The following is a 27,848-nucleotide window of genomic DNA, read 5'->3' as shown; positions in this document are numbered from 1 at the left end:
AGTTAACAAACAGCGGTGCTCAGGGAGTCCAGTCAGCTGCACTTTGCTAACAGAGTCTTCACAGAATGTCTAAGGGCAGCTCTGTCTCCACCCTCCTCGCTCCAGTGTTTGCATCTCCACCCATCACCACAGCAAAGCAGGCAATGCACTTGTACTGTCTGCAGAACCAGAACTCTTCCCTCATCTTGTTGCATGTTAAACCAGAGGTTACCACAATGAATGCTGCTTACTTCAGTACTCATACACCCACACAGTCCTATTACCCACACAAGCACAACATGCATACTATACACGCACACACGTGGCATACACACCTGGTGTCAGTGCGTAGGGCTCAGTTTCAAGTAATATCAAACTTTTGCATGAGAGAGGTTAGTGGGCAACATTCCGTCTGACACAGATAAAAAAGTCTGATCCATTAAAAACTATCATAAAACATGCCCACCACTACCTTGTGTGCTAAGCACAGTGATCGTAGTCCTAGGATGGTACACTTAGTGCCAATCTCAGGGCACAAGACATGTCCTGGAGTTGGCATAGAGAGCCTCTGTGCACACACCAGATTAAAATGACGCCAGCGCCAACACAAAAGTTAAGAAAATACCAGATACAAATGTAGTTGGGCACTGAGGGCAGGGGCACACACCCAAACTCCAGCTGGGGCCATTCCTGTCCCAATCATTTACTCTCACCGCTGCTTACCTTCCCAAATCCCATGTAGATCTCACTGGTGCACCTTTACCTAGCTGTGATCTTGTGTATTATGTTGACGGTTCTTGCCTCAGAGAGGATGGGGTCGCTGATGATGCTCTTTGGACCATACATGGATCTGTTGAGAGCGGATTTTACCTCCACGTGCCCGCTGCTCAACAAGCTGAGTTGATATTTCCATGCACCTGCATCCTAACCCCTCAGAAGACTGTAACAATCTTCACTGACTCAAAGCAGACATTTGGGGTAGCCCATGATTCTGGACTCCTCTGCAAGCAGCACCGGTTCTTCGCTGGGGACGCCAATTTAAAATGGATGCTCAGTGGAAGCTTTGCATGATGCCCTCCTATTGCCCCAGAAAGTTGCTGTTGTCAGTTGTGATGCCATGGATCCACCCTGATGAGGTATCAAGAATCAATGCTTCGGATGACTCTGCTGCTGGAAGTGGCTCTTTGTTTTCTGCATCTGCGGGTACTTCATTTGCACCCCAAACGGCTGCGTCTCTCACGTCCACCTTACAGGATCTCACAGATTTACAGGATACAGCCCGGAAAGTGAAAAGAACGCACGGGTCAGGTAGTATTGTCAAAAGCATCCGATGCCCCATGCCAAGATCAACATAGTAGAGGGACTGCCTCTAAGGCATTATTCTCAAATTTGCCGTGCTTCATGGCATTGTACGTGTTTGGTGAGATGGGACCATCCGTGCCACTGACACCAGTTGGTTGGTACCTAACTTTGCTTCCATCACTCAGCAATATGGCTATATTTGTGCCAAATGCTGAGTCTACAGCGTTGTTATGGGTATCAAGAGCACCCCTTCTTCATCCTACACCTTGGGGTCCCTTCATCCATGTGAAGATCAATTTTATCCAAATGCTGTTGTGTTTTTCTTATGCTTATGAGCTGGCATTAGTGTGCTTGTTTTCAGGGTGAATCTAAACTTATCCCCATGCCTATGTTAACGCTCCCACAGACAACAGACTACTACAGGACTTTATTCCAAGATTTGGGATCCCGCTTCAGATCAGGAGTGACAAAGGAAGTCCCTTTGTGAATACTGTTGTCAAATGCAAGGCAGTCTTAAGTCTGTCTTAAGTTTGTCTTAAGACAAACTTAAGACAAAATCCTAACTTCTGTGAATACCAAAAGTAGTAAGTTTAGGATTTTGTCTTAAGTTAGTTCTGTGAATCGGGCCCATAGTCTACAGGAATTCTGGCAGGTCTTACAGACACTAGAATAATTCATAGGTGCCCTAGTTCATTCCACAGGTTCTACAGACACAGTGGAATAATACACAGGTGTGCTGCTCCATTCCACAGGTGTTGAGGCAGGCCTCACAGGCACAGTGGAATAATTCACAGGTGTGCTGATCCATTCCACAGGTGCCTCGGCAGGCCTCACAGGCACGGTGGAATAATTAACAGGTGTGCTGGTCCATTCCACTTGTGTCCTGGCAGGCTCTATAGACACTGGAATAATCCACAGGTGTGCTGGGCCGTTCCACAGATGTCCTGGCAGGCCCTACAGGCACAGTGGAATAATTCACAGGTGTGCTGCTCCATTCCACGGGTGCCCTGTCAGGACCTACAGGCACAGTGGAATAATTCACAGGTGTGCTGCTCCATTCCACAGGTGTTGGGGCAGGCCTCACAGGCACGATGGAATAATTCACAGGTGTGCTGCTTCATTCCACAGGTGTCCTGGCAGGCCTCACAGGCACTGTGGAATAATTCACAGGTGTGCTGGTCCATTCCACAGGTGTTGGGGCAGGCCTCACAGGCACGGTGGAATAATTCACAGGTGTGCTGTCCATTCCACAGGTGTCCTGGCAGGCCTCACAGGCACTGTGGAATAATTCACAGGTGTGCTGTCCATTCCACAGGTGTTGGGGCAGGCCTCACTGGCACAGTGGAATAAATCACAGGTGTGCTGGTCCATTCCACAGGTGTTGGGGCAGGCCCTAAAGGCACTGTGGAATAATTCACATGTGTGCTGGTCCATTCCACAGGTGTCCTGGCAGGCCCTACAGGCACGTTGGAATAATTCACAGGTGTGCTGGTCCATTCCACAGGTGTTGGGGCAGGCCCCACACGCACTGTGAAATAATTCACAGGTGTGCTGGTCCATTCCACAGGTGTCCTGGCAGGCCCCACAGACACTGAGGAATAATTTACAGGTGTGCTGTCCATTCCACAGGTGTTGGGGCAGGCCCCACAGACACTTAGGAATAATTTACAGGTGTGCTGTCCATTCCAGAGGTGTCCTGGCAGGCCCAACAGGCACGGTGGAATAATTTACAGGTGTGCTGGTCCATTCCACATGTGATGGGGCAGGCCCCACAGACACTTAGGAATAATTTACAGGTGTGCTGTCTATTCCACAGGTGTTGGGGCAGGTGTGCTGGTCAATTCTATAGGTGTCCTGGCAGGCCCTACAAGCACTGGAGTAATTCACAGTGTGCTGGTCCATTCCACAAGTATCCTGGCAGGCCCCAGAGGCACGATGGAATAATTCACAGGTGTGGTGGTTCATTCCACAGGTGTTGGGGCACGCCCCACAGGCACTGTGGAATAATTTCAGGTGTGCTGGTCCATTCCACTCATGTCCTGGCAGGGCCTACAGACACTGCAATAATTCACAGGTGTGCTGGTCCATTCCACTCATGTCCTGGCAGGCCCTACAGACACTGCAATAATTCACAGGTGTGCTGGTCCATTCCACAGGCGTCTTGGCAGGCCCCACAGGCACTGTGGAATAATCCACAGGTTTGCTGGTCCATTCCACTTATGTCCTGGCAGGCCCCACAGGCACGGTGGAATAATCCACATGTGTGCTGGTCCATTCCACAGGTGTCCTGGCAGGCCCAACAGGCACTGTGGAATGATTCAAATGTGTGCTGGTCCATTCTACAGGTGTCCTGGCAGGTCCTACAGGGACTGGAATAATTCACAGTGTGCTGGTCCATTCCACAGGTGTTGGGGCAGGCCCCACAGGCCCTGTGGAATACTTTACAGGTGTGCTGGTCCATTCCACCCGTGTGCTGGCAGGTCCTACAGACACTGCAATAATCCACAGGTGTGCTGCTCCATTCCACAGGTGTCCTGGCAGGTCCCCCCAGGCACTGCGGAATAATTCACAGGTTTGCTGGTCCATTCCACTCGTGTCCTGGGAGGCCCCAAAGGCACTGTGGAATAATCCACAGGTGTGCTGCTCCATTCCACAGGTGTCCTGGCAGGCCCAACAGGCACTGTGGAATAATCCACAGGTGCGCTGCTCCATTCCACTGGTGTGCTGGCGTGTCCTAGAGGAGTCCTCTAATATCCTGCAGGTATGATGCCGGATCCTACAAGTGTCCAACCATAACCTGCAAGTCACTTCACATATATCTCAATTGTCCAGTTGTAGCCTGTAGGTACCAACCATTGGGACACACCTGAGCCAGGGAAGAGTTTATGTCCTCACTCTCTTCATTGCACTGTCAGTGTGGGCTGACAGTCAGTCTTGTTCCCCCATCGCTCTCCTGGTTTCTTTCTTGAGTCAACCCTTTCAGTCCTAAACTGAGCCAAGTCTGCCCTTTTGATTTACTGGCTTGAGCCACTTTAGGAATGAATGCGAAGCCCACATAGCTACAAAGTGACGGAACTCAACCAGGAGTGAGGTGTTATAAAGAGTAGTAGAGGAGAAAGGGGAGAGGAAGACGCTGGGGAACACTTTTGGGGTGGACAATAGAGACAGAGGAGCCAAGGGGATGCATGGAAGTTCTGACACGAGAACTTTGAGGCTGAATCTGAGCTTTGACACTGAAGAGAAAGGAACTTTTTTTAGAGCAGAGGTAAACAAAGTGCACAAGCTTTGTGCAGTCACTCAAAGTGAAGGCAGCCAGTGGATAAAGTGGGCTGACCAGTTGCCCCATGCTGTGGGGGCTGGAAGCACAATTGCACTGACAATTCAACAGACCAATTGACGAGGCCTGCTGATCAAAACTCCCTCTGTGAATGCATGTTAGACAAATCAATAGTCAATCAAACCAACTAAAGCGTCTTAAAGATCTAGAAAGGCAGTCTGTGGGCCATTTGCAATAATCTAATGCAACCAGAAGATGGCAATCTAAGGCATTACATTGCTTAATGAAAGTGCTTTGTTCCCACGGGTACTACCTGCTGGCCCAAGGATGCCCTGAGTTCTGACTCTGGGAAGAAAACATTTCATAGTTTGTGTGCAATAAACCAAGGGCAATACCTTATTTTCTTTTGTGTACTTGGGTGCAAGTTTTTTCTACACACTGTCCCTTAAAGCCAACAAAATCACAAGCTGTAATCAGTGAGGAAGTTGGGTGAATATGATAAAAAAAAACTGAATATCACTGGAAAAAACACAACGGTCGAAGTGACGTTATAGTTAGATATGGTAAAAAAGTTGTATTTTATGTTAGAAAATAACCTTAGAAATTCACTGATAAAATCAAAGTTTAAAGTGACCTTATAGTTAGGTATAGCAATAAGAATTTACTTTACATTGAAAAAAAAACTCAGAAATTCACTGACAAAGCACAGAGGTTGAAGTGACGTTATAGTTAGGTATTGTAATAATCTAAAAACAAACATTTAAAAAAACAAAACACACACTGAAATTCACCACATATTGTTTTATTGAGCTAAGCATAATTTGTCGCCATACACTCACCTCACATATTACAACACTTATCACATGTTAAATGACATCGTTGATGACATCACTAATGATATTTCACATTACATTACATTGTCTCTCTGTCACACACACGTAGGCACACACACGGATCCACACAAGTGTGCGCACAGACTAGAAAATGTATAGAACAACTACACACTATACACCCACACATGTAGGCACACACACAGATCCACTAGTTTGCACACATACTAGAAGATGTTTAGAAACAACTACACACACACAGACATGCACACACACACATACACGCGAAAGACTGAACAGTCTCCATCAAATTGACTGCACATCTTACCTGTCCCATGTCAGCTCAGGTGAGACGACTATCAGAGGGGACTCCATGTTCACGTTCTTCTCCCTATCAAGGGCAAGATAAAACATGTGTCAGGGAATTGCAAGCACCATGCCAGCCCTGACACCTCACTCACCCAGGATCTCTCACGGCCTCATGCCACGAGTCAGTAACTCCTCAAGTCCTGTTTGTGGTATCGCTGCTGGCTGGCAGTGGAATGCCGAAGGTGGACATGAGATACTAGAATGGTGGGGTGGTTGATTTTCTGGAGAGGGGTAGTTGGGAGAGGTGTTGCTGTAGAGGAGTTCTACAGGGAGTTTGTTTCTCCCATGAGGTAACAGAGTTGGGAATAAAGGCCCTCATTTATGAAAAGTGATGCATCGCTGCAAGAAAACAGCGATGCGCCACTTTTCATTGCGCCCTCCTTGCGACACCATTGATGCCTCATATTTACATTACGATGCATCGTGTCACAAGGAGTTACAGATACGTCTGTATTTCTGATACAACTGTATTTCTGATACAAAAATGATGCATTGCTGGAGTGTGTCACAAAAGTGACACATCTCCAGCAATGGTTCATTACACATGGACAAGACCCATTTTAAATGTGCCTGCATCAGTTTTATGCCTGCTGTGAGGCAGGTATAAGATATTGATGCATTTGCGTCCTAGAAGTAGTGCAGTGAAATCTTATAGATTTCACTATGTCACTTATACGACCCTTTCTTGCGTCGGACTGCCCCCCTGCATACATTACACCTGGCGCAAGTATAATGTGGTGCAGGGGTTTACAAAGTGACACATCTACCTAGATGCATCACTTTATAAATATGACGCAAGATGGCGAAATTTCTTACATCGATGGGGCGTCACAAAAAGTGATGCACCGGCGGCGCAAAGGTGACGCAAGGGCCCATCAATAAGCCCCAAAGTATTTTGGATCTACGAGAGGCGTCTATCATCGTTACACTATCGTTCCTCTGTATCTGACACTCGTAAGACTGCTATTTATGGCCAAAGCAGCAGCACCAACATGCAAAAGCAACAACCATGATTGGATGGGCCAGTCACACTGACAGGGGATTTAAAGGGACAGGCCCTTGAGGAAGGGAAGAGACGGTGGGTGGGAGTTACCTGGAAGAGAGCTGGTCCTTGGTGTCAGCTCGCGGAGCGGGTGTTGGGGCTTCTGTCCTCTTCTCTCTACCGAGAGACAGAAACAAACGAGTCAATATTTCTGGATACATCCCCCATTCTATCTGTACAGAGGGCTTCCCATAAGCAGGTATGTGTGTGAGAGTGTGGGTATATTTGTGTGCGCAAGCACAATATTATATCTAACCCGAGCTGGGATGGCCTTCACAGAGGCCGAACATAAGATAAGATTATCTATGTCAGTGTCCCCTGGGTTTACAGAGACTGCTGCCTATGCTGCACACTTTACTAGGATGTGGACCAATGGGAGTTGTGCTTCTTGTTGATTGGCCCTCAGAGAGTCCATCCCAAATAATGATATCCAAACTGCACTGCACAAGCTGCCCCTATTAGGCAGCTTTCAAGATATTAGGATTTGAAGTAGTCATCTAAGAAATGATGTCATAATATGTCTCAAAACCCAAGCAGCCATTATCAAACAGAGAAACATTCTGGAATGCCTAAAAATGCCTATCTGGAATTCCTACTAGTGCCTATCTGGAATGCCTATCAGTGCCTACTTGGAATGCCTATCACTGCATATCTGGAATGCCTACCAATACATATCTGAAATAGTTATCAATGCATATCTAGAAGGCCAATAAATGCATATCTGGAATAGATATTGATTCTTATCTGGAATGCTTATCGATGCATATCGGAAATGCCTTTCTGGAATGCCTATCAATGCCTATCTGGAATGCCTATCAATACATATCTGCAATGCTTGTTAATGCATATCAGAAATGCCTATCTGGAATGCCTACCAATGCATATCTGAAATGCCTACCAGTGCATATCTGGAATGCCTACCAGTGCATATCTGGAATGCCTACCAGTGCATATCTGGAATGCCTATCAATGCTGATCTGGAATGTCTATCAATGCCTATCTGGAATGCCTATCAATGCCTATCTGTAATGACTATCAATGTGACTGTTAGTGATGCAGCACAGGGAAAAGAGAACAGTTTTTTCTGCACAGTGGATAGCCCCTTAAAATGGCTTTATTGTGAGGAGCCAGTTGGGGTTCTGTCCTACGGGCAATTACAAAACGAGTGCTTCCGGCCACCTACATTTCCTTTTCCAATAGAACAGTAGCAGGAATTGCCAGTTTCACGTTTAATTAACTATTCACATTTCCCCACGCCCAGCAAGACATATTGTCATGTTTATAAGCCCAGTTACAGCTTGAATGTCCACAGGCCTCCATGGCCACCAGGGGGGTCATGCCAAGCCCATGTGCCCCCAAACATTCTTTACTAGTGAGTGGCCTGGCCTAGCCTAGCCCTGCAGATGTATGTGAGAGTGTAAGTGGGGATCCAGCTCAGTGGCCCAGCCTCCCTCTCTGCTATGTGCCTGCAGCCATGGGGTGGGCTCAAGGAATGTCTGGGGTTATAGGAAAGGTAAAGTTACTCTTCTTGAAGTGCAGCTACCAGGGCTTTCTGTACTATAGCTCAAGAGTGTCTGTCTTCACCCAGTGCTTGCATCTCTGTACTGTAACCCAGGAGAGCCTGAATACACCCAGCACCTTCCTCTCAGTAAATCAATGCTGGCCTCAACTATAACTGGGCCTGCCTTAAACTCTCTCCATATCACACCTAGTACTAAGGGCTCTGCTGGCCTCTCTGGCTGGCTTGACTTGACGGGCACTGTAAGGAGAGCGAGCACAAGTCACTCAGACCAGTCATGCCAGCAGGTCAATATGCCCGCCGGCACCCCGAGGAAGCCCTCAGTTAGGGAACTAAGTTATAGGTACTCTATGGCCAATGACTAACATGAAACCTGGTGAGCTTAAACTATACTCACCCAAGCTGTGACAATATTCAGCCTCCACATTCTTAGGTCCTGAAGAAGGCCCCCCCACCTGTCCGGGCAATTATATGGGGCTGAAACATGTCGACCGATCACATGGACAATTCAGTGCGTTAGACAAATAATTTGTCTTCCCATGCACACCAGTATTTTTATTTCCCTCTATTCCCAACTGAATAAAGATACAGTTCAGGCAATGTGAGGTCCTTTTAACTCACCTCACTTGAGCACCCCCACTTTTTATATCTCTGATCACTACTTCTATAACCAGCAGTTTGTCCTCCGGGTGGAAGATCGCATACAACAAAAAAAGAAACCCAATGATGATGCTGTCACGTTTTTAATAAGGCGGAGAATCAAGATACACTGCCTCGCGACCTCTGTACGTGAATGAGGGTTTTTTACAGATGGCAAGAACATCGAACCCAGGTCCAAGTGGCCCATTCCCCTCTGACCCATGGACTAAACACTGCAATAACATCACATAACTAATGACGAGAGGCCGGAGAGTCCACAAAGATATCTAGGGTCCAGCGGCCTAAACACTGCAAGAACAGCATATAACGACGAGAGGCCAGAGAGTCCACGAGGACCTCTAGGGTCCCACAGACTACACACAGCAAGAACAGCACATAACTAACGACGAGAGGCCAGAGAGTTCACGAGGACCTCTAGGGTCCCACAGACTACACACTGCAAGAACAGCACATACAATACAATACCATAGAATTTATAAAGCACACAGCTGCCTCTGAAGAGGTGTCACAGTGCGAACGGTTGTAAAGTGCACTGGAATAATAAGTCACAATCACACAGGAAGCCTAATTATCAAACAGTTATGTTTTCAGTAGTCTACAGAAAACATTCTGAGGGGACAAGACGTAGAATTCGAGGCAGTGAGTTCCAAAGTTCAGCGGTTAAACGAGAGAAAGAGCGGCCGCCTCTTCTAACCTTACTAATCCTCAGGACACTCAATACTTTCTGTCCATTAGATCAAAGCGTTCTTGGCTGATGATAGGGGAGCAATCTTTTTCTCAAGTAACCAGGGCCTCTATGCTCGCCAGCTTTATAAGCAATTGTTAAGGTTTTAAATTGTAGACGACTGTCCACAAGCAGCCTGTGAAGACTGCGGAGGAGGGCCGAGACTGGGACGCGAGCAGGTAACTTCAAGATCAGTTGAATAATCGGCAAGTGGTGTAGCAGGTAGGATGGAAAACCAAACTACAAGCTATTTGCATAGTCCAGTTTTGAAGCTATTACAGCATCAATTACATATTTACGGCACTTCTCCGGGATCAGGTGGATTATTTATCTTACTGATTTCAGTGTAAAAAGACCACTGGCATACACAGATCTGACCTGAGGGTCAATGGATAGATTGGAGTCAAATTTGACCACAAGGTTCCTTTCCATCTCTGCAGGAAGGGTAGGTGGGGCAAGCTCCAAGGGCCACTAGTTGTGGGCATCAGGGAAGCGTTCAGTGCCAATAAAAATAATCTCTGTTTCTCAGAGTTTAACCTGAGGCAGCTCAAATTCATCCAATCGCTGATGGCTCTTAAGCATCTTTTAAACACAGTCAATGCCCCCATCTCCTTCTGCTGGAATGAGATTATCAACTGTGTGTCATCTACATAAGAAATAATCCTCATACCCCATAGCTCTAAAGGTTAGCTGGGCGGGGGCAAGTAAATATTAATAAGAGTTGGGATCAGGGCCGAGCCCTGAGGTACCCCACACTCAAGTGGTTTGGCTCTGGATGAAAAGGGAGGTAGAAAACTCCTTTGTAAGTGGGCCTCAGTGCAGGCACTTCGATGGCCACATCCCATTGTCTATCCAGAAGAATAGAGTGTGGACCCCTATTGAAGGCTGCTAACAAATCAAGAAGAACAACCATGGCTACTGAGCCCTGATCAAGAATGACCTTAATGAATTCAGCCACCTCCGAAAGAGCAGTTTCTGTGCTGTAACCAGCACAGAATCCTGACTGAGTGTCATCAAGAATGTTGTGTTTTTCCTGGAAATTAGAAATGTGTTGGGTGACCCACTTCTCTAGCACTTTAGAACTGGCTGGAAGAGGAGAAATTGGACGAAAATTGCTAAGCACCTTAGGGTCTGCATTAGCTTTCTTCTTCCCTCTCTGCTATGTGCCTGCAGCCATGGGGTGGGCTCAAGGAATGTCTGGGGTTATAGGAAAGGTAAAGTTACTCTTCTTGAAGTGCAGCTACCAGGGCTTTCTGTTCTATAGCTCAAGAGTGTCTGTCTTCACCCAGTGCTTGCATCTCTGTACTGTAACCCAGGAGAGCCTGAATACCCCCAGCACCTTCCTCTCAGTAAATCAATGCTGGCCTCAACTATAACTGTGCCTGCCTTAAACTCTCTCCATATCACACCTAGTACTAAGGGCTCTGCTGGCCTCTCTGGCTGGCTTTACTTGACGGGCACTGTAAGGAGAGCGAGCACAAGTCACTCAGACCAGTCATGCCAGCAGGTCAATATGCCCGCCGGCACCCCGAGGAAGCCCTCAGTTAGGGAACTAAGTTATAGGTACTCTATGGCCAATGACTAACATGAAACCTGGTGAGCTTAAACTATACTCACCCAAGCTGTGACAATATTCAGCCTCCACATTCTTACGTCCTGAAGAAGGCCCCCCGACCTGTCCGGGCAATTATATGGGGCTGAAACATGTCGACCGATCACATGGACAATTCAGTGCGTTAGACAAATAATTTGTCTTCCCATGCACACCAGTATTTTTATTTCCCTCTATTCCCAACTGAATAAAGATACAGTTCAGGCAATGTGAGGTCCTTTTAACTCACCTCACTTGAGCACCCCCACTTTTTATATCTCTGATCACTACTTCTATAACCAGCAGTTTGTCCTCCGGGTGGAGGATCGCATACAACAAAAAAAGAAACCCAATAATGATGCTGTCACGTTTTTAATAAGGCGGAGAATCAAGATACACTGCCTCGCGACCTCTGTACGTGAATGAGGGTTTTTTACAGATGGCAAGAACATCGAACCCAGGTCCAAGTGGCCCATTCCCCTCTGACCCATGGACTAAACACTGCAATAACATCACATAACTAATGACGAGAGGCCGGAGAGTCCACAAAGATATCTAGGGTCCAGCGGCCTAAACACTGCAAGAACAGCATATAACGACGAGAGGCCAGAGAGTCCACGAGGACCTCTAGGGTCCCACAGACTACACACAGCAAGAACAGCACATAACTAACGACGAGAGGCCAGAGAGTTCACGAGGACCTCTAGGGTCCCACAGACTACACACTGCAAGAACAGCACATACAATACAATACCATAGAATTTATAAAGCACACAGCTGCCTCTGAAGAGGTGTCACAGTGCGAACGGTTGTAAAGTGCACTGGAATAATAAGTCACAATCACACAGGAAGCCTAATTATCAAACAGTTATGTTTTCAGTAGTCTACAGAAAACATTCTGAGGGGACAAGACGTAGAATTCGAGGCAGTGAGTTCCAAAGTTCAGCGGTTAAACGAGAGAAAGAGCGGCCGCCTCTTCTAACCTTACTAATCCTCAGGACACTCAATACTTTCTGTCCATTAGATCAAAGCGTTCTTGGCTGATGATAGGGGAGCAATCTTTTTCTCAAGTAACCAGGGCCTCTATGCTCGCCAGCTTTATAAGCAATTGTTAAGGTTTTAAATTGTAGACGACTGTCCACAAGCAGCCTGTGAAGACTGCGGAGGAGGGCCGAGACTGGGACGCGAGCAGGTAACTTCAAGATCAGTTGAATAATCGGCAAGTGGTGTAGCAGGTAGGATGGAAAACCAAACTACAAGCTATTTGCAGTCCAGTTTTGAAGTTATTACAGCATCAATTACATATTTACGGCACTTCTCCGGGATCAGGTGGATTATTTATCTTACTGATTTCAGTGTAAAAAGACCACTGGCATACACAGATCTGACCTGAGGGTCAATGGATAGATTGGAGTCAAATTTGACCACAAGGTTCCTTTCCACCTCTGCAGGAAGGGTAGGTGGGGCAAGCTCCAAGGGCCACTAGTTGTGGGCATCAGGGAAGCGTTCAGTGCCAATAAAAATAATCTCTGTTTCTCAGAGTTTAACCTGAGGCAGCTCAAATTCATCCAATCGCTGATGGCTCTTAAGCATCTTTTAAACACAGTCAATGCCCCCATCTCCTTCTGCTGGAATGAGATTATCAACTGTGTGTCATCTACATAAGAAATAATCCTCATACCCCATAGCTCTAAAGGTTAGCTGGGCGGGGGCAAGTAAATATTAATAAGAGTTGGGATCAGGGCCGAGCCCTGAGGTACCCCACACTCAAGTGGTTTGGCTCTGGAATAAAAGGGAGGTAGAAAACTCCTTTGTAAGTGGGCCTCAGTGCAGGCACTTCGATGGCCACATCCCATTGTCTATCCAGAAGAATAGAGTGTGGACCCCTATTGAAGGCTGCTAACAAATCAAGAAGAACAACCATGGCTACTGAGCCCTGATCAAGAATGACCTTAATGAATTCAGCCACCTCCGAAAGAGCAGTGTCCGTGCTATAACCAGCACAGAATCCTGACTGAGTGTCATCAAGAATGTTGTGTTTTTCCAGGAAATTAGAAATTTGTTGGGTGACCCACTTCTCTAGCACTTTAGAACTGGCTGGAAGAGGAGAAATTGGACGAAAATTGCTAAGCACCTTAGGGTCTGCATTAGCTTTCTTCAGCACAGGTAGAAGCGTCAACTGCTTCCAGGCCTGTGGGACCATTCCTGCTTCTAAGAAGACATCCATCAGTTTATGGAAAATAGGATTTATTATGGAAGTGGCCATTTTGAAAATCTCTGTGGGACAAGTGTCCAGTGGGGACTCAGACTTGGAACTAGCCAGAAGAGTGTAAGAATCCTTAAGCGTAAGGAGATCAAAAGTATTCGGCAAAGGGCCATGATAACTATTCTTGTCAGCAGTAGAATTAGAGACCTCTTGTGGGGGAAACTTATCATAAATAATTCAGATTTTATTGTAGAAGAAGTCGGAGAGTTCATCACACATAGTTGCTGAAGGTAACCAACGATGAGAGGCCGGAGAGTCCATGAAGACCTCTAGGGTCCCGCGGACTAAACACTGCAAGAACAGCACACAACCAACGAAGAGAGGCCGGAGAGCCCATGTAGACAATGAAGAGCACATGAAAGCATCTACAGTCCGGGAAGCTAAACACTGAAAACAAACAGCACACAATTAACAAGGCCAGAGAGTCCATGGAGACCTCTAGCGTATCTTGGACTGAACACTACAAGAACAGCACATAACTAAAGACGAGAGGCCGGAGAGTCCATGGAGACCTCTAGCGCCCCTCGGACTGAACACTACAAGAACAGCACATAACTAACGACGAGAGGCAGGAGAGTCCATGAAGACCTCTAGAGTTCCGCGGACTGAGCACTGCAAGAACAGCACATAACCAACGACAAGAGGCCGGAGGGTCCATGAAGACCTCTAGAGTCCCGCGGACTGAGCACTGCAAGAACAGCACATAGCCAACGACAAGAGGCCGGAGGGTCCATGAAGACCTCTAGAGTCCCGCGGACTGAGCACTGCAAGAACAGCACATAACCAACGACAAGAGGCCGGAGGGTCCATGAAGACCTCTAGAGTCCCGCGGACTGAGCACTGCAAGAACAGCACATAAAGAACGACAAGAGGCCGGAGGGTCCATGAAGGCCTCTAGAGTCCCGCGGACTGAGCACTGCAAGAACAGCACATGACGAACGACAAGAGGCCGGAGAGTCCATTAAGAGATCTAGGGTCCCGTGGACTGAGCACTGCAAGAACAGCACATAACTAACAACGAGAGGCCGGAGAGTCCATGAAGACCTCTAGAGTCCTGTGGATTGAGCACTGCAAGAACAGCATATAACTAACGACGAGAGGCCGGAGAGTCCATGAAGACCTCTAGAGTCCTGCGGACTGAGCACTGCAAGAACAGCATATAACTAACGACGAGAGGCCGGAGAGTCCATTAAGAGATCTAGGGTCCCGTGGACTGAGAACTGCTAGAACAGCATATAACTAACGATGAGAGGCCGGAGAGTCCATGAAGACCTCTAGGGTCCTGCGGACTGAGCACTGCAAGAACAGCACATAACTAACGACGAGAGGCCGGAGAGTCCATGAAGACCTCTAGGGTCCCGCGGACTGAGCACTGCAAGAACAGCACATAACTAACGGCGAGAGGCCGGAGGGTCCATGAAGACCTCTAGGGTCCCGCGGACTGAGCACTGCAAGAACAGCATATAACTAACGACGAGAGGCCGGAGAGTCCATGAAGACCTCTACAGTCCTGTGGACTGAGCACTGCAAGAACAGCACATAACTAACGACGAGAGGCCGAAGAGTCCATGAAGACCTCTAGGGTCCCGATGACTGAGCACTGCAAGAACAGCATATAACTAACGACTAGAGGCCCGAGAGTCCATGAAGACCTCTAGCGCCTCTCGGACTGAACACTACAAGAACAGCACATAACTAACGACGAGAGGCAGGAGAGTCCATGAAGACCTCTAGCGCCCCTTGGACTGAACACTACAAGAACAGCACATAACTAACGACGAGAGGCAGGAGAGTCCATGAAGACCTCTAGAGTCCCGCGGACTGAGCACTGCAAGAACAGCACATAACGAACGACAAGAGGCCTGAGGGTCCATGAAGACCTCTAGAGTCCCGCGGACTGAGCACTGCAAGAACAGCACATAACCAACGACAAGAGGCCGGAGGGTCCGTGAAGACCTCTAGAGTCCCGCGGACTGAGCACTGCAAGAACAGCACATAACGAACGACAAGAGGCCGGAGAGTCCATTAAGAGATCTAGGGTCCCGTGGACTGAGCACTGCAAGAACAGCACATAACTAACGACGAGAGGCCGGAGAGTCCATGAAGACCTCTAGAGTCCTGTGGATTGAGCACTGCAAGAACAGCATATAACTAACGACGAGAGGCCGGAGAGTCCATGAAGACCTCTAGAGTCCTGCGGACTGAGCACTGCAAGAACAGCATATAACTAACGACAAGAGGCCGGAGAGTCCATTAAGAGATCTAGGGTCCCGTGGACTGAGCACTGCAAGAACAGCATATAACTAACGATGAGAGGCCGGAGAGTCCATGAAGACCTCTAGGGTCCCGCGGACTGAGCACTGCAAGAACAGCACATAACTAACGGCGAGAGGCCGGAGGGTCCATGAAGACCTCTAGGGTCCCGCGGACTGAGCACTGCAAGAACAGCATATAACTAACGACGAGAGGCCGGAGAGTCCATGAAGACCTCTACAGTCCTGCGGACTGAGCACTGCAAGAACAGCACATAACTAACGACGAGAGGCCGGAGAGTCCATGAAGACCTCTAGGGTCCCAATGACTGAGCACTGCAAGAACAGCATATAACTTAACGACGAGAGGCCGGAGAGTCCATGAAGACCTCTAGAGTCCTGCGGACTGAGCACTGCAAGAACAGCACATAACTAACGACAAGAGGCCGGAGGGTCCATGAAGACCTCTAGGGTCCCGCGGACTGAGCACTGCAAGAACAGCACATAACTAACGATGAGAGGCCAGAGAGTCCATGAAGACCTCTAGGGTCCTGCGGACTGAGCACTGCAAGAACAGCACATAACTAACGACAAGAGGCCGGAGGGTCCATGAAGACCTCTAGGGTCCCGCGGACTGAGCACTGCAAGAACAGCACATAAGTAACGACGAGAGGCCGGAGAGTCCATTAAGACCTCTAGGGTCCCGCGGACTGAGCACTGCAAGAACAGCACATAACTAACGATGAGAGGCCAGAGAGTCCATGAAGACCTCTAGGGTCCTGCGGACTGAGCACTGCAAGAACAGCACATAACCAACGACAAGAGGCCGGAGGGTCCGTGAAGACCTCTAGAGTCCCGCGGACTGAGCACTGCAAGAACAGCACATAACGAACGACAAGAGGCCGGAGAGTCCATTAAGAGATCTAGGGTCCCGTGGACTGAGCACTGCAAGAACAGCACATAACTAACGACGAGAGGCCGGAGAGTCCATGAAGACCTCTAGAGTCCTGTGGATTGAGCACTGCAAGAACAGCATATAACTAACGACGAGAGGCCGGAGAGTCCATGAAGACCTCTAGAGTCCTGCGGACTGAGCACTGCAAGAACAGCATATAACTAACGACAAGAGGCCGGAGAGTCCATTAAGAGATCTAGGGTCCCGTGGACTGAGCACTGCAAGAACAGCATATAACTAACGATGAGAGGCCGGAGAGTCCATGAAGACCTCTAGGGTCCCGCGGACTGAGCACTGCAAGAACAGCACATAACTAACGGCGAGAGGCCGGAGGGTCCATGAAGACCTCTAGGGTCCCGCGGACTGAGCACTGCAAGAACAGCATATAACTAACGACGAGAGGCCGGAGAGTCCATGAAGACCTCTACAGTCCTGCGGACTGAGCACTGCAAGAACAGCACATAACTAACGACGAGAGGCCGGAGAGTCCATGAAGACCTCTAGGGTCCCAATGACTGAGCACTGCAAGAACAGCATATAACTAACGACGAGAGGCCGGAGAGTCCATGAAGACCTCTAGAGTCCTGCGGACTGAGCACTGCAAGAACAGCACATAACTAACGACAAGAGGCCGGAGGGTCCATGAAGACCTCTAGGGTCCCGCGGACTGAGCACTGCAAGAACAGCACATAACTAACGATGAGAGGCCAGAGAGTCCATGAAGACCTCTAGGGTCCTGCGGACTGAGCACTGCAAGAACAGCACATAACTAACGACAAGAGGCCGGAGGGTCCATGAAGACCTCTAGGGTCCCGCGGACTGAGCACTGCAAGAACAGCACATAAGTAACGACGAGAGGCCGGAGAGTCCATTAAGACCTCTAGGGTCCCGCGGACTGAGCACTGCAAGAACAGCACATAACTAACGATGAGAGGCCAGAGAGTCCATGAAGACCTCTAGGGTCCTGCGGACTGAGCACTGCAAGAACAGCACATAACTAACGACAAGAGGCCGGAGGGTCCATGAAGACCTCTAGGGTCCCGCGGACTGAGCACTGCAAGAACAGCACATAACTAACGATGAGAGGCCAGAGAGTCCATGAAGACCTCTAGGGTCCTGCGGACTGAGCACTGCAAGAACAGCACATAACTAACGACAAGAGGCCGGAGGGTCCATGAAGACCTCTAGGGTCCCGTGGACTGAGCACTGCAAGAACAGCACATAACTAACGACGAGAGGCCGGAGAGTCCATGAAGACCTCTAGGGTCCTGTGGACTGAGCACTGCAAGAACAGCACATAACTAACGACGAGAGGCCGGAGAGTCCATGAAGACCTCTAGGGTCCTGATGACTGAGCACTGCAAGAACAGCACATAACTAACGACGAGAGGCCGGAGAGTCCATGAAGACCTCTAGAGTCCTGCGGACTGAGCACTGCAAGAACAGCATATAACTAACGACAAGAGGCCGGAGGGTCCATGAACACCTCTAAGGTCCCGTGGACTGAGCACTGCAAGAAGAGCACATAACTAACGACGAGAGGCCAGAGAGTCCATGAAGACCTCTAGGGTCCCGCGGACTGAGCACTGCAAGAACAGCACATAACTAACGGCGAGAGACCGGAGGGTCCATGAAGACCTCTAGGGTCCTGCGGACTGAGCACTGCAAGAACAGCACATAACTAACGACGAGAGGCCGGAGAGTCCATGAAGAGATCTAGGGTCCCGTGGACTGAGCACTGCAAGAACAGCACATAACTAACGACGAGAGGCCGGAGGGTCCATGAAGACCTCTAGAGTCCTGCGGACTGAGCACTGCAAGAACAGCATATAACTAACGACGAGAAGCCGGAGAGTCCATGAAGACCTCTAGAGTCCTGCGGACTGAGCACTGCAAGAACAGCATATAACTAACGACGAGAGGCCGGAGAGTCCATTAAGAGATCTAGGGTCCCGTGGACTGAGCACTGCAAGAACGGCATATAACTAACGATGAGAGGCCGGAGAGTCCATGAAGAGAACTAGGGTCCCGTGGACTGAGCATTGCAAGAACAGCATATAACTAACGACAAGAGGCCGGAGAGTCCATGAAGAGATCTAGGGTCCTGCGGACTGAGCACTGCAAGAACAGCATATAACTAACGATGAGAGGCCGGAGGGTCCATGAAGACCTCTAGAGTCCCGCGGACTGAGCACTGCAAGAACAGCATATAACTAACGACGAGAGACCGGAGAGTTCATGAAGACCTCTAGAGTCCCGCGGACTGAGCACTGCAAGAACAGCACATAACTAACGACAAGAGGCTGGAGGGTCCATGAAGACCTCTAGAGTCCCGCGGACTGAGCACTGCAAGAACAGCATATACCTAACGACGAGAGGCCAGAGAGTCCATGAAGACCTCTAGGGTCCTGATGACTGAGCACTGCAAGAACAGCACATAACTAACGGCGAGAGGCCGGAGAGTCCATGAAGACCTCTAGAGTCCCGCGGACTGAGCACTGCAAGAACAGCACATAACTAACGACGAGAGGCCAGAGAGTCCATGAAGACCTCTAGAGTCCCGCGGACTGAGCACTGCAAGAACAGCATATATCTAACGACGAGAGGCCAGAGAGTCCATGAAGACCTCTAGAGTCCCGCGGACTGAGCACTGCAAGAACAGCATATACCTAACGACGAGAGGCCAGAGAGTCCATGAAGACCTCTAGAGTCCCGCGGACTGAGCACTGCAAGAACAGCACATAACTAACGACGAGAGGCCAGAGAGTCCATGAAGAGATCTAGGGTCCTGCGGACTGAGCACTGCAAGAACAGCATATAACTAACGATGAGAGGCCGGAGAGTCCATGAAGACCTCTAGAGTCTTGCGGACTGAGCACTGCAAGAACAGCATATAACTAACGACGAGAGGCCGGAGAGTCCATTAAGAGATCTAGGGTCCCGTGGACTGAGCACTGCGAGAACAGCATATAATTAACGATGAGAGGCTGGAGAGTCCATGAAGAGATCTAGGGTCCCGTGGACTGAGCACTGCAAGAACAGCATATAACTAACGACGAGAGGCAGGAGGGTCCATGAAGACCTCTAGAATCCCGCGGACTGAGCACTGCAAGAACAGCATATACCTAACGACAAGAGGCCAGAGAGTCCATGAAGAGATCTAGGGTCCCGTGGTCTGAGCACTGCAAGAACAGCATATACCTAACGACGAGAGGCCAGAGAGTCCATGAAGACCTCTAGAGTCCCGCGGACTGAGCACTGCAAGAACAGCACATAACTAACGACGAGAGGCCGGAGAGTCCATGAAGACCTCTAGAGTCCCGCGGACTGAGCACTGCAAGAACAGCACATAACTAACGACGAGAGGCCGGAGAGTCCATGAAGACCTCTAGAGTCCTGCGGACTGAGCACTGCAAGAACAGCACATAACTAACGACGAGAGGCCGGAGAGTCCATGGAGACCTCTAGCGCCCCTCGGACTGAGCACTGCAAGAACAGGAAACCACTAACGAGAGGCCAGAGAGTTTACAAAGACCTCTAGTGTCCTGCAGACTAAGCACTGCAAGAACAGCACACAACTGATGACGAGAGGCCGGAGAGTCCAGCTTTCGATCTTTGCAGTAATTTCAGACTCCAGCTGTGCCCATAACAAAGGTGTGATTTAAGGGACCATCAGGCCTCCTTTTGTTGGAGTATCATTGGCTGGGAGCTCTCTGGAACCTCACACCTAGATCAAATGCAGTGGAGGGGAAACAAAGGCACACAGCGTGTTAGCACTTCACACACACTTAAGGGAAGCAATTATTTGCTAGCATCATGCATGGCCAGAGTCCCTCTAGCAGCTTCTGGAGTAAGTTTTGACTGTTTGCCTTCCTACCATGCACTCTACAAAGGAAGAACCTTGCTAATCCAATCAGTGTGCACAGGCACTGCTGGCCCTTGAACACAGGGGTGACAGGGCCCATCAGTAACCAATGACCAGCCAGGACCCAGAAGAAAGACCTCAGAGCGCTCTCAGTGCTCACTAGACCCGTAAGCATGGTCATCATTGGCGAGGGGGCTGTAGGAGGGCGGGGCTGAAGAGCTGCAGACCAGACAGGGTGGGCACACGGAAAGAACATTACAACTAATTCTCCTCGAAGACTTGTTTGAACGGCAGTGAGAGATGTACTAAACCACAGAAAGGTATAGAAAGGAATTTGGAATTTCTTAAAGAGTGCACGCCTCACGCCCTTGAAAGAAATGACTCACTGATATGAATGTGAGAATAATTACATTCCGGAAAAGCTGGTTCTGGATCAGCAAACATCACCAAGGAAGCCAGATTCACCGGTCCACCTGCAGCACGTGCCGTGGACTGAGCCCAGGTGTACGAGCAGGAACAGGTGCCTTGGTGACGTCACAGCGGGCCGCGGCTACCATCAAGAGAAGCTAAACCCAAGGCGGCTGAGAATGTCACCAGGAGGTTGGCACCTGCTCGGTTATTACTCATTACTGGTGAATGTGGAAGGAATGGTAAAGTCACACACGCCTGCTCTGCCCCTCTGGTAGAGACGCCCTTCACACGCCTCATCGCACTGGCCACCGGGTGAGGTCTCTGGGAAGGGTTGACTAGAAGAACCATGTCTTGGGTAAGGATGAACAAAGATATCTAGATGTTGCTTATTCACCACCTTAGTCGCACAACTCATCAGCATTTATTTCATCTCAATCACAGTTCAATATCCTGATGAAATTCATTTTGTTGACTTTCCCGCTCCCTTCGACCGCCTGCATTTAAGTACCTGCTGAAAAGTCAGTCTGTCCGCTCTCTGTCGTGACGAGTAAAGAGAAGGGGGCTCAGTGCATACATCACTCTCTGGAAACAATAGACAGTTATTGAAGTTTATTCTGATGGTCAGCCCCTCTCTATCTCAGTCTCTCTCTCCTGTTAGACTAAAGGATTCGAAAGAGGGGGTGACCGCCTGACAGAACGGGACATCTTCATCATCACAAGCAGGTTACTGGTAACGCCACAGGAACTGAGGAAATTCATATTTTTTACATGATTGTGTCACCACTCCTCTTGAAACGAGAATTCGCAACAAAGGGACATGTTATAGGTGTTTCATGTATCCCTCTCAATGGGTGGATCTCAACTTCAGAAATGTTGTATGTGGAGAGCAAACACAAGGAGATGATGGACGGAGCTTTTCAGACACTCACCCCCAGTCACAGATCAGAGTTGAATCCATCATCGTTCTTTAGCTCACTTCGCCACCCCAGTTCAGACCCAGCCATATGCTAATCAGTCTTGACCCTGTGTCTCATGGGAAGAGTCCAGCCTGAATGGCCAAGGCAGGTGTTCCCTGAACCGAAAACAAGCATCCTGGGACCGGTTTCAGGATAACACCCCTCATCAGCCAGGTTAGCTTGGGTCCAGTGGCAAAGTGAGTAAGGGACCCACGTCGGGGCATACCCTGCCAACTTAGGGCGAACAAATCAAACACAATTAGATGATGTACGTAGTGATGAAACTTTTCAGACTCTCACCCACAGTCACAGATCTAGGTTGAATCCATCATCGTTCTTTAGCTCACTTTGCCACCCCAGTTCAGACCCAGCTATATGCAAATCAGTCTTGACCCTGTGCCTCATGGGAACAGTCCAGTCTGAACTGCCAAGCCATGCCTTCCCTGGACTGAAAACAAGCATCGTAGGACTGGTTTCAGGCTAACAACCCTTATCAGCCAGGCTAGCTTGTATCCAGCGGTAAACTGAGCAAGGGACTCACATCTTGTCATACCCTTGGCCAGTTAGGGCGAACAAAGCAAACACAAGGAGATGATGGACGGAGCGCTGAAACTTTTCAGACACTCACCCCCAGTCACAGATCTGGGTTGATTCCATAAACATGGAGAAGTGTGGCTCAATGGTTAGAAGAGGCAGACCATGAAGCAGAGGTCAGACCCGGGACCAGGGTTCAATTCCCGACGCGGCAGGGTCTTGAGCCCAAAATGTCCACAGACTCGATAATTCTCGCTTCGGTGCCTGCTTGAATCATGGGTTCACACTCTGCAACTCTGGGCAATAGCTTGCTTAATCTCCACCATGGCCCCCCGCGGCGGGATGTCTGGCTTTCATCCTGGGGGTGCCCAGTATGGGTTATCTCACAGGGACAAACCAGGACGGGTTCCCAAAGCAAGCGCTTAGAGACCGTTGGTGATAATGCGCTATATAAATTACAATTACAATTACAATTACAATTACAATTCTTTAGGCCACTTCACCGCCTCAGATCAGACCCAGCCATATGCAAATCAGTCTTGACCCTGTGCCTCAAGGCGGGGCTGCAAGCGGCGTCATAGAAAAGGAGAGGCGGCATGATGGATCCTTCTCAAGAACAACAGGCCCGATACCTCAGCTGCACTATGGCCGGGTAACACGACACCCCCATATCAAGGGCACTTGTGACTCGATGCAGGGTTTCGGTCCACCCAAGAATTCAAACCGGGAGGGGATGTGTCCCACAGATAAGAGGACGAGCGCCTCAAGACCAACTTAAGTCAACTTTCAAACGTGATAATGAACAGCAGTTCATCTCCTGCTACATGACGTAACATCCTCCAACAGGAAGTTCATCCCAGGAGCAGAGGCAGCCGGATAAGGGGTGCTTCGGTGACAGGGCCACTTTAGTTACAAACTACCAGTTTGTAAACAGTGGCGGGTGGAGGCTGCGATCTATGTCACTGGATCAACTCCAAAGAAGCTGCACAAAGGGGAAACTGTCTGCTCGGGGGATTGTTGTTCTTCTAACACAGCATGACAGCTTCCCAGCACTTTGGAGGAGGGGCCCAGGCTGCCAAGGTTGCTTCGGGTTTCAAAAGACAGTGGTCCCTAGTAGTTCAGGGATTAGGCAGAATTGATGGACATACACTCAATAGTCAGTATGACCTTTGTCCAGCAGGACAGGTTTTTATTTTAAGAGATATGGAAAACATAAAAGGATTTTTTACAAGGTGGGTACAACCAGTAACCCACAGGGGACAAGACAAAACAGGGGGGTAAACTTGACGCAACAAAGGCGGTCTGTGCTAGTATCTCAGTGAACAGACAATGGTAAAGTACAAAGCATCATTGTGAACAATTTTCTATTTGTAGGGTACATATGATGCTACTATGTCGACGCCGTTTCGATGCCTACACACAGATACATGGCATCATCTTCAGGACAAAGAATTAATTTGTTTGTCTTGAAAGCATAACAGTTTTTTGGGGCCTATAAGCATACATACAGTTATATTGGGGAAACAAAAAAAGGGAGACAAAACATAAACATTGGTCAATAACAAAAAGACGAAAAGACTAGGCATGTATATAAATCTGACCAGTGATCATCTGTGGCATTGTGAACTGTTTGTGGCAGTTATTCATCTTTTAGGAATAGTAATTTTGTGAATTGTAACGTGGTGGCGTGACAGGCTTTTGTTTCCATGCAGCCTATTGTGAATTGTTTATGACAGTGGGGACAACATTTAAAATCCGACGCAGTGACGGAACTGTGGGGGGCGACGCATGAGATTAAAAAACATTCAATGAGCTCAGAGTTGGACCATGCAAAGTTTAAAAACGGGTGGCGAGCGGTGTAAGCGGCGAAGTGTTGGTAACCGGCGGTTACGTGTAAAGAGTTTTACATGCGGTTTAGAGGCGAAAGGAGTTTGTGAATTATCGTTTAGCTCTACGTGATCAATTTTAAAAGGAAAGTAGCGTGAGCATACAGATCGTGATTGCCAATATTGTGGTCCACAAAGTAGTCTGTTAAGCAGTACCTATGCTTTTGGAATCAAAGCAAGTAAGGAAATTGAAGGGTTTAGGAGCACAATAGTATCCTGCCAAAAAAGCGGGAAAATAAAAGAGTGAGTATAAACATATTGATGGACCAGTGAGAAGGTGATGAAAAGCTCAAAAAATAAAATAATTACCAAACCAGGGCAAGGGAGCCTCTAAATACGAGACCGGACCAATCGTGTCCCACTAAGAAGGAAGAAAGTAGATTTATATGAGTTATGGTCCTCATGGGGTATGGAAAAGCCGATTAGAGCATTCTGCAGGTACTTACTTCCTGGTTTGGCTGCTCCTTGTCTATGCAGGATACAAAATGGCGTGTATCGCTGTCGTGCTCGTGCCTGAGGGCTAGATATAGGGGAATTCAGAAATGGAAGAGGGACTAGTCGTGGTGAGTACGGCGGCCATGCTGGAAAGGTGTGGGAGTGTTTAGAGATAGGTAAAGGACTAATCGCAGTGAAACTGGCGGCCATGCTGGAATGGTGTGGGAGTGAGGAGAAGAGGTTATATATAAAACCATGTGCAATAAACATTTACATATTTACATGAATTGTTTAAGAAACATCGCGAAACCTAGGAGGAAGTCAGGTATGTATTACAGGGTGACTGATCACAGGAGAGATGTCCAATCTTCGAGACGATTGAGGCCTGTATGGATACTGTTGGTGCGCAGCATCCAGTGAAGTTCCTCCTTGTTCAGTAACTGAGTTACGTCCGCTCCTCTGGGTGGTGGTTTTACCATGGTGATGATTATTATTATTATTATTATTATGTTTCTTATATAGCGCCAGAATCGACCCCCGAAGGGGTATCTCCGCGCTTGCCTTGGGAACCCGTCCTGGCTTTTCCCTGTGAGATAGCCCCTACAGGGCATCCCCAAGGTGAAAGCCAGGCATCCCGCCGCGGGGGGCCGTTGTGGAGATTAAGCAAGCTTAATGCCCAGAGTTGCAGAGTGTGAACCCATGATTAGGCCAGGCACCGAAGCGAGAATTATCGAGTCCATGGACATTTGAGCTCAAGACCCTGCTGCGTCGGGAATTGAACCCTGGTCCCGGGTCGGACCTCTGCCTCAGGGTCTGCCTGCTCTAACCAGTGAGCCACACTTCTCCACAGGAGAGATGTCCAATCTTCGAGATGATTGAGGCCTGTATGGATACTGTTGGTGCGCAGTATCCAGTGAAGTTCCTCCTTGTTCAGTAACTGAGTTACGTCCGCTCCTCTGGGTGGTGGTTTTACCATGGTGATGATTGTCCATGTCAGATCATTTTCAGTGTGTCCTTTTTCTTTGAAATGTTCGACAAGAGGGGCATTTGGAGTATGGCACCGGATCCTACTACGTTGTTGTCCGATGCGTAGCTTGACCTTCTGGCTGGTTTGTCCAACATATATCATCTTGCAGGGGCAAAAAATGGCATACACCACATTGATGGAGTTACAATTAGTGAAGTGTTTTCTTTCAAAGGAAATAGTGCCAAAAGTAAATGTTTTTCCCTCAATAGTGAAGTCACACACTATGCAACTACCACATTTTGCATGACCCGTTAGGGCAGGTAACCCCCATGCATCATTGATGGTTGTTTTCAAATTAGGCTGAGGTAGGGAAGCTCTTACCAAATGATCTTTTACATTTTTTGCTCTCTTGAATGCAAAGATAGGGTGCTCAAGATTCAGTAGTCCGGCATTTAATACAGGCCAGTGTTTCAAGATGCTTTTCTTTATGGCATTAGAGGCTGGGGTAAAAGTGGTTACACACACTAGTCTGTCTTGGTTTTTCTTTGGTTTTGGTTCTAGCAGACTCTCTCTGGGGCAGTACCAAGCTCTTTTTAAAGAACGCCTTACTAGTTTTCGAGGGTATCCCCTGTTTCTGAGTTTTATGCTGAGAGTTTTTGCCTCGGAGAAATAGTCTTCTTTGAAATAACAGTTTCTTCGAATACGAAGGAATTGTGAAAATGGGAGTGAATCTCTGAGTGCTCGGGGATGGTGACTGCTATAATTCAGCAAGGTGTTTCGTTCAGTTGGTTTTCTGTGGAGGCTGGTGGTAAGGCGTCCTTCTGTATGTTTAATTTCTAAATCTAGAAATGGAATGGAGTCTTTATTCTGGGATAGTGTGTATTTCAAGCCATTACTGTTATTGTTAAGCCAATGTAGTAGGTGTGGTAATGCTTCCGGTGAATCGTTCCAAATCATAAATATATCGTCTATATATCGTTTCCACAGGGCAATGCCACTGTGGAAAGGATTAGATTCTGTCAGTATACAAGAGGTCTCAAGATGATCCATGTAGAGAGTCGCTAGGTTGGGGGCAAAAATAGCCCCCAAAGATGTTCCACGTACCTGGCCATAAAATTGACCCTCAAAAAGAAAAAAGTTTTTTGTTAAACAGATCTCCAGAAGTTGAAGAATAAAGACTGATGGGACATTGTGAGGGCACGGACGTGTGTTAAGAACTGTCTCAATCACGCGTAGTGAATCATATTGTGGAATATTGGTATATAAAGATTCCACATCCAGCGTGCACATCGTGCTGGATGTGGGATCAAATGGGTATTCCTCAATCATAGTGATCATTGACATGCTGTCTCTGATGTAGCACAGTGTGTCAGCTACAAAAGGTTTTATAAAATAGTCAATATAGTGCCCGAGTGGCTCAAGGACAGAGCCACACCCTGACACTATTGGGCGACCAGGTGAAGATTCACAATTCTTGTGAATCTTTGGTAGGCAGTAGATAACTGGTACCCGTGGAGCTTTGGTATTGAGGAACTCATGTTCTTTTTTAGAGAGGTATCCTTGTTCTAGGGCATCAGCAGTGACCTGTTGGATCAGTTTCTGTATTTCTTCTGTGGGATTTCGAGGTAGCTTACAGTAGTGTTCAGTGTTAGCTAGTTGGCGATGGATTTCTTTTTTATAGTTATCCAATTCTTGGATAACAATACCACCTCCCTTATCCGCAGGTTTTATTATAATGGAGGAGTTATTTTTCAAGGAGGTTAGAGCTTTCTTTTCGTCAATTGTGATGTTGTAGGGGATGAATGGTTTTTGTTTTTCAAGGGTGGTAAGGTCATTGAGGACAAGTTTCTCAAATGTTAGTATTTCAGGGGGGACCATGCTGCCAGTTGGTGAAAATTTGGACGGTGGTTTGAAAGGAGTGTTCAGGTTTTTCATTGGACTTGGGTTCAGCAAGAAATAACTGTGAAGTCTGATTTTCCTGAAAAATCTTAAGAGCTCGGTTTGAGCATCAATGAAGTTAGGTCGAAT

The 27,848-nt window shown here is 48.1% G+C and overlaps 1 protein-coding gene across 3 annotated transcripts in view; it reads right to left on the bottom strand.

The window, feature by feature from the left end:
- The window catches only part of LOC147689445 (uncharacterized), a 388,546-nt gene that overhangs the window by 61,660 nt on the left and 299,038 nt on the right, over positions 1-27,848 (bottom strand). For all 3 annotated transcript variants that reach the window (XM_086942213.1, XM_086942214.1, XM_086942212.1), the window contains exons 16-17: positions 6,851-6,916; positions 5,717-5,779 (exon numbers count right to left, since the gene is read on the bottom strand). In XM_086942213.1, coding sequence (XP_086798339.1) covers positions 5,717-5,779; positions 6,851-6,916 — 129 coding nt within the window. The remainder of the gene's footprint in view (positions 1-5,716; positions 5,780-6,850; positions 6,917-27,848) is intronic.

The sequence above is a fragment of the Lissotriton vulgaris genome, chromosome 10 (assembly GCF_964263255.1).
Source record: "Lissotriton vulgaris chromosome 10, aLisVul1.2, whole genome shotgun sequence".
Classification (NCBI taxonomy): Eukaryota; Metazoa; Chordata; class Amphibia; order Caudata; family Salamandridae; genus Lissotriton; species Lissotriton vulgaris.
This window is presented reverse-complemented; position numbering and strand designations above follow the sequence as displayed.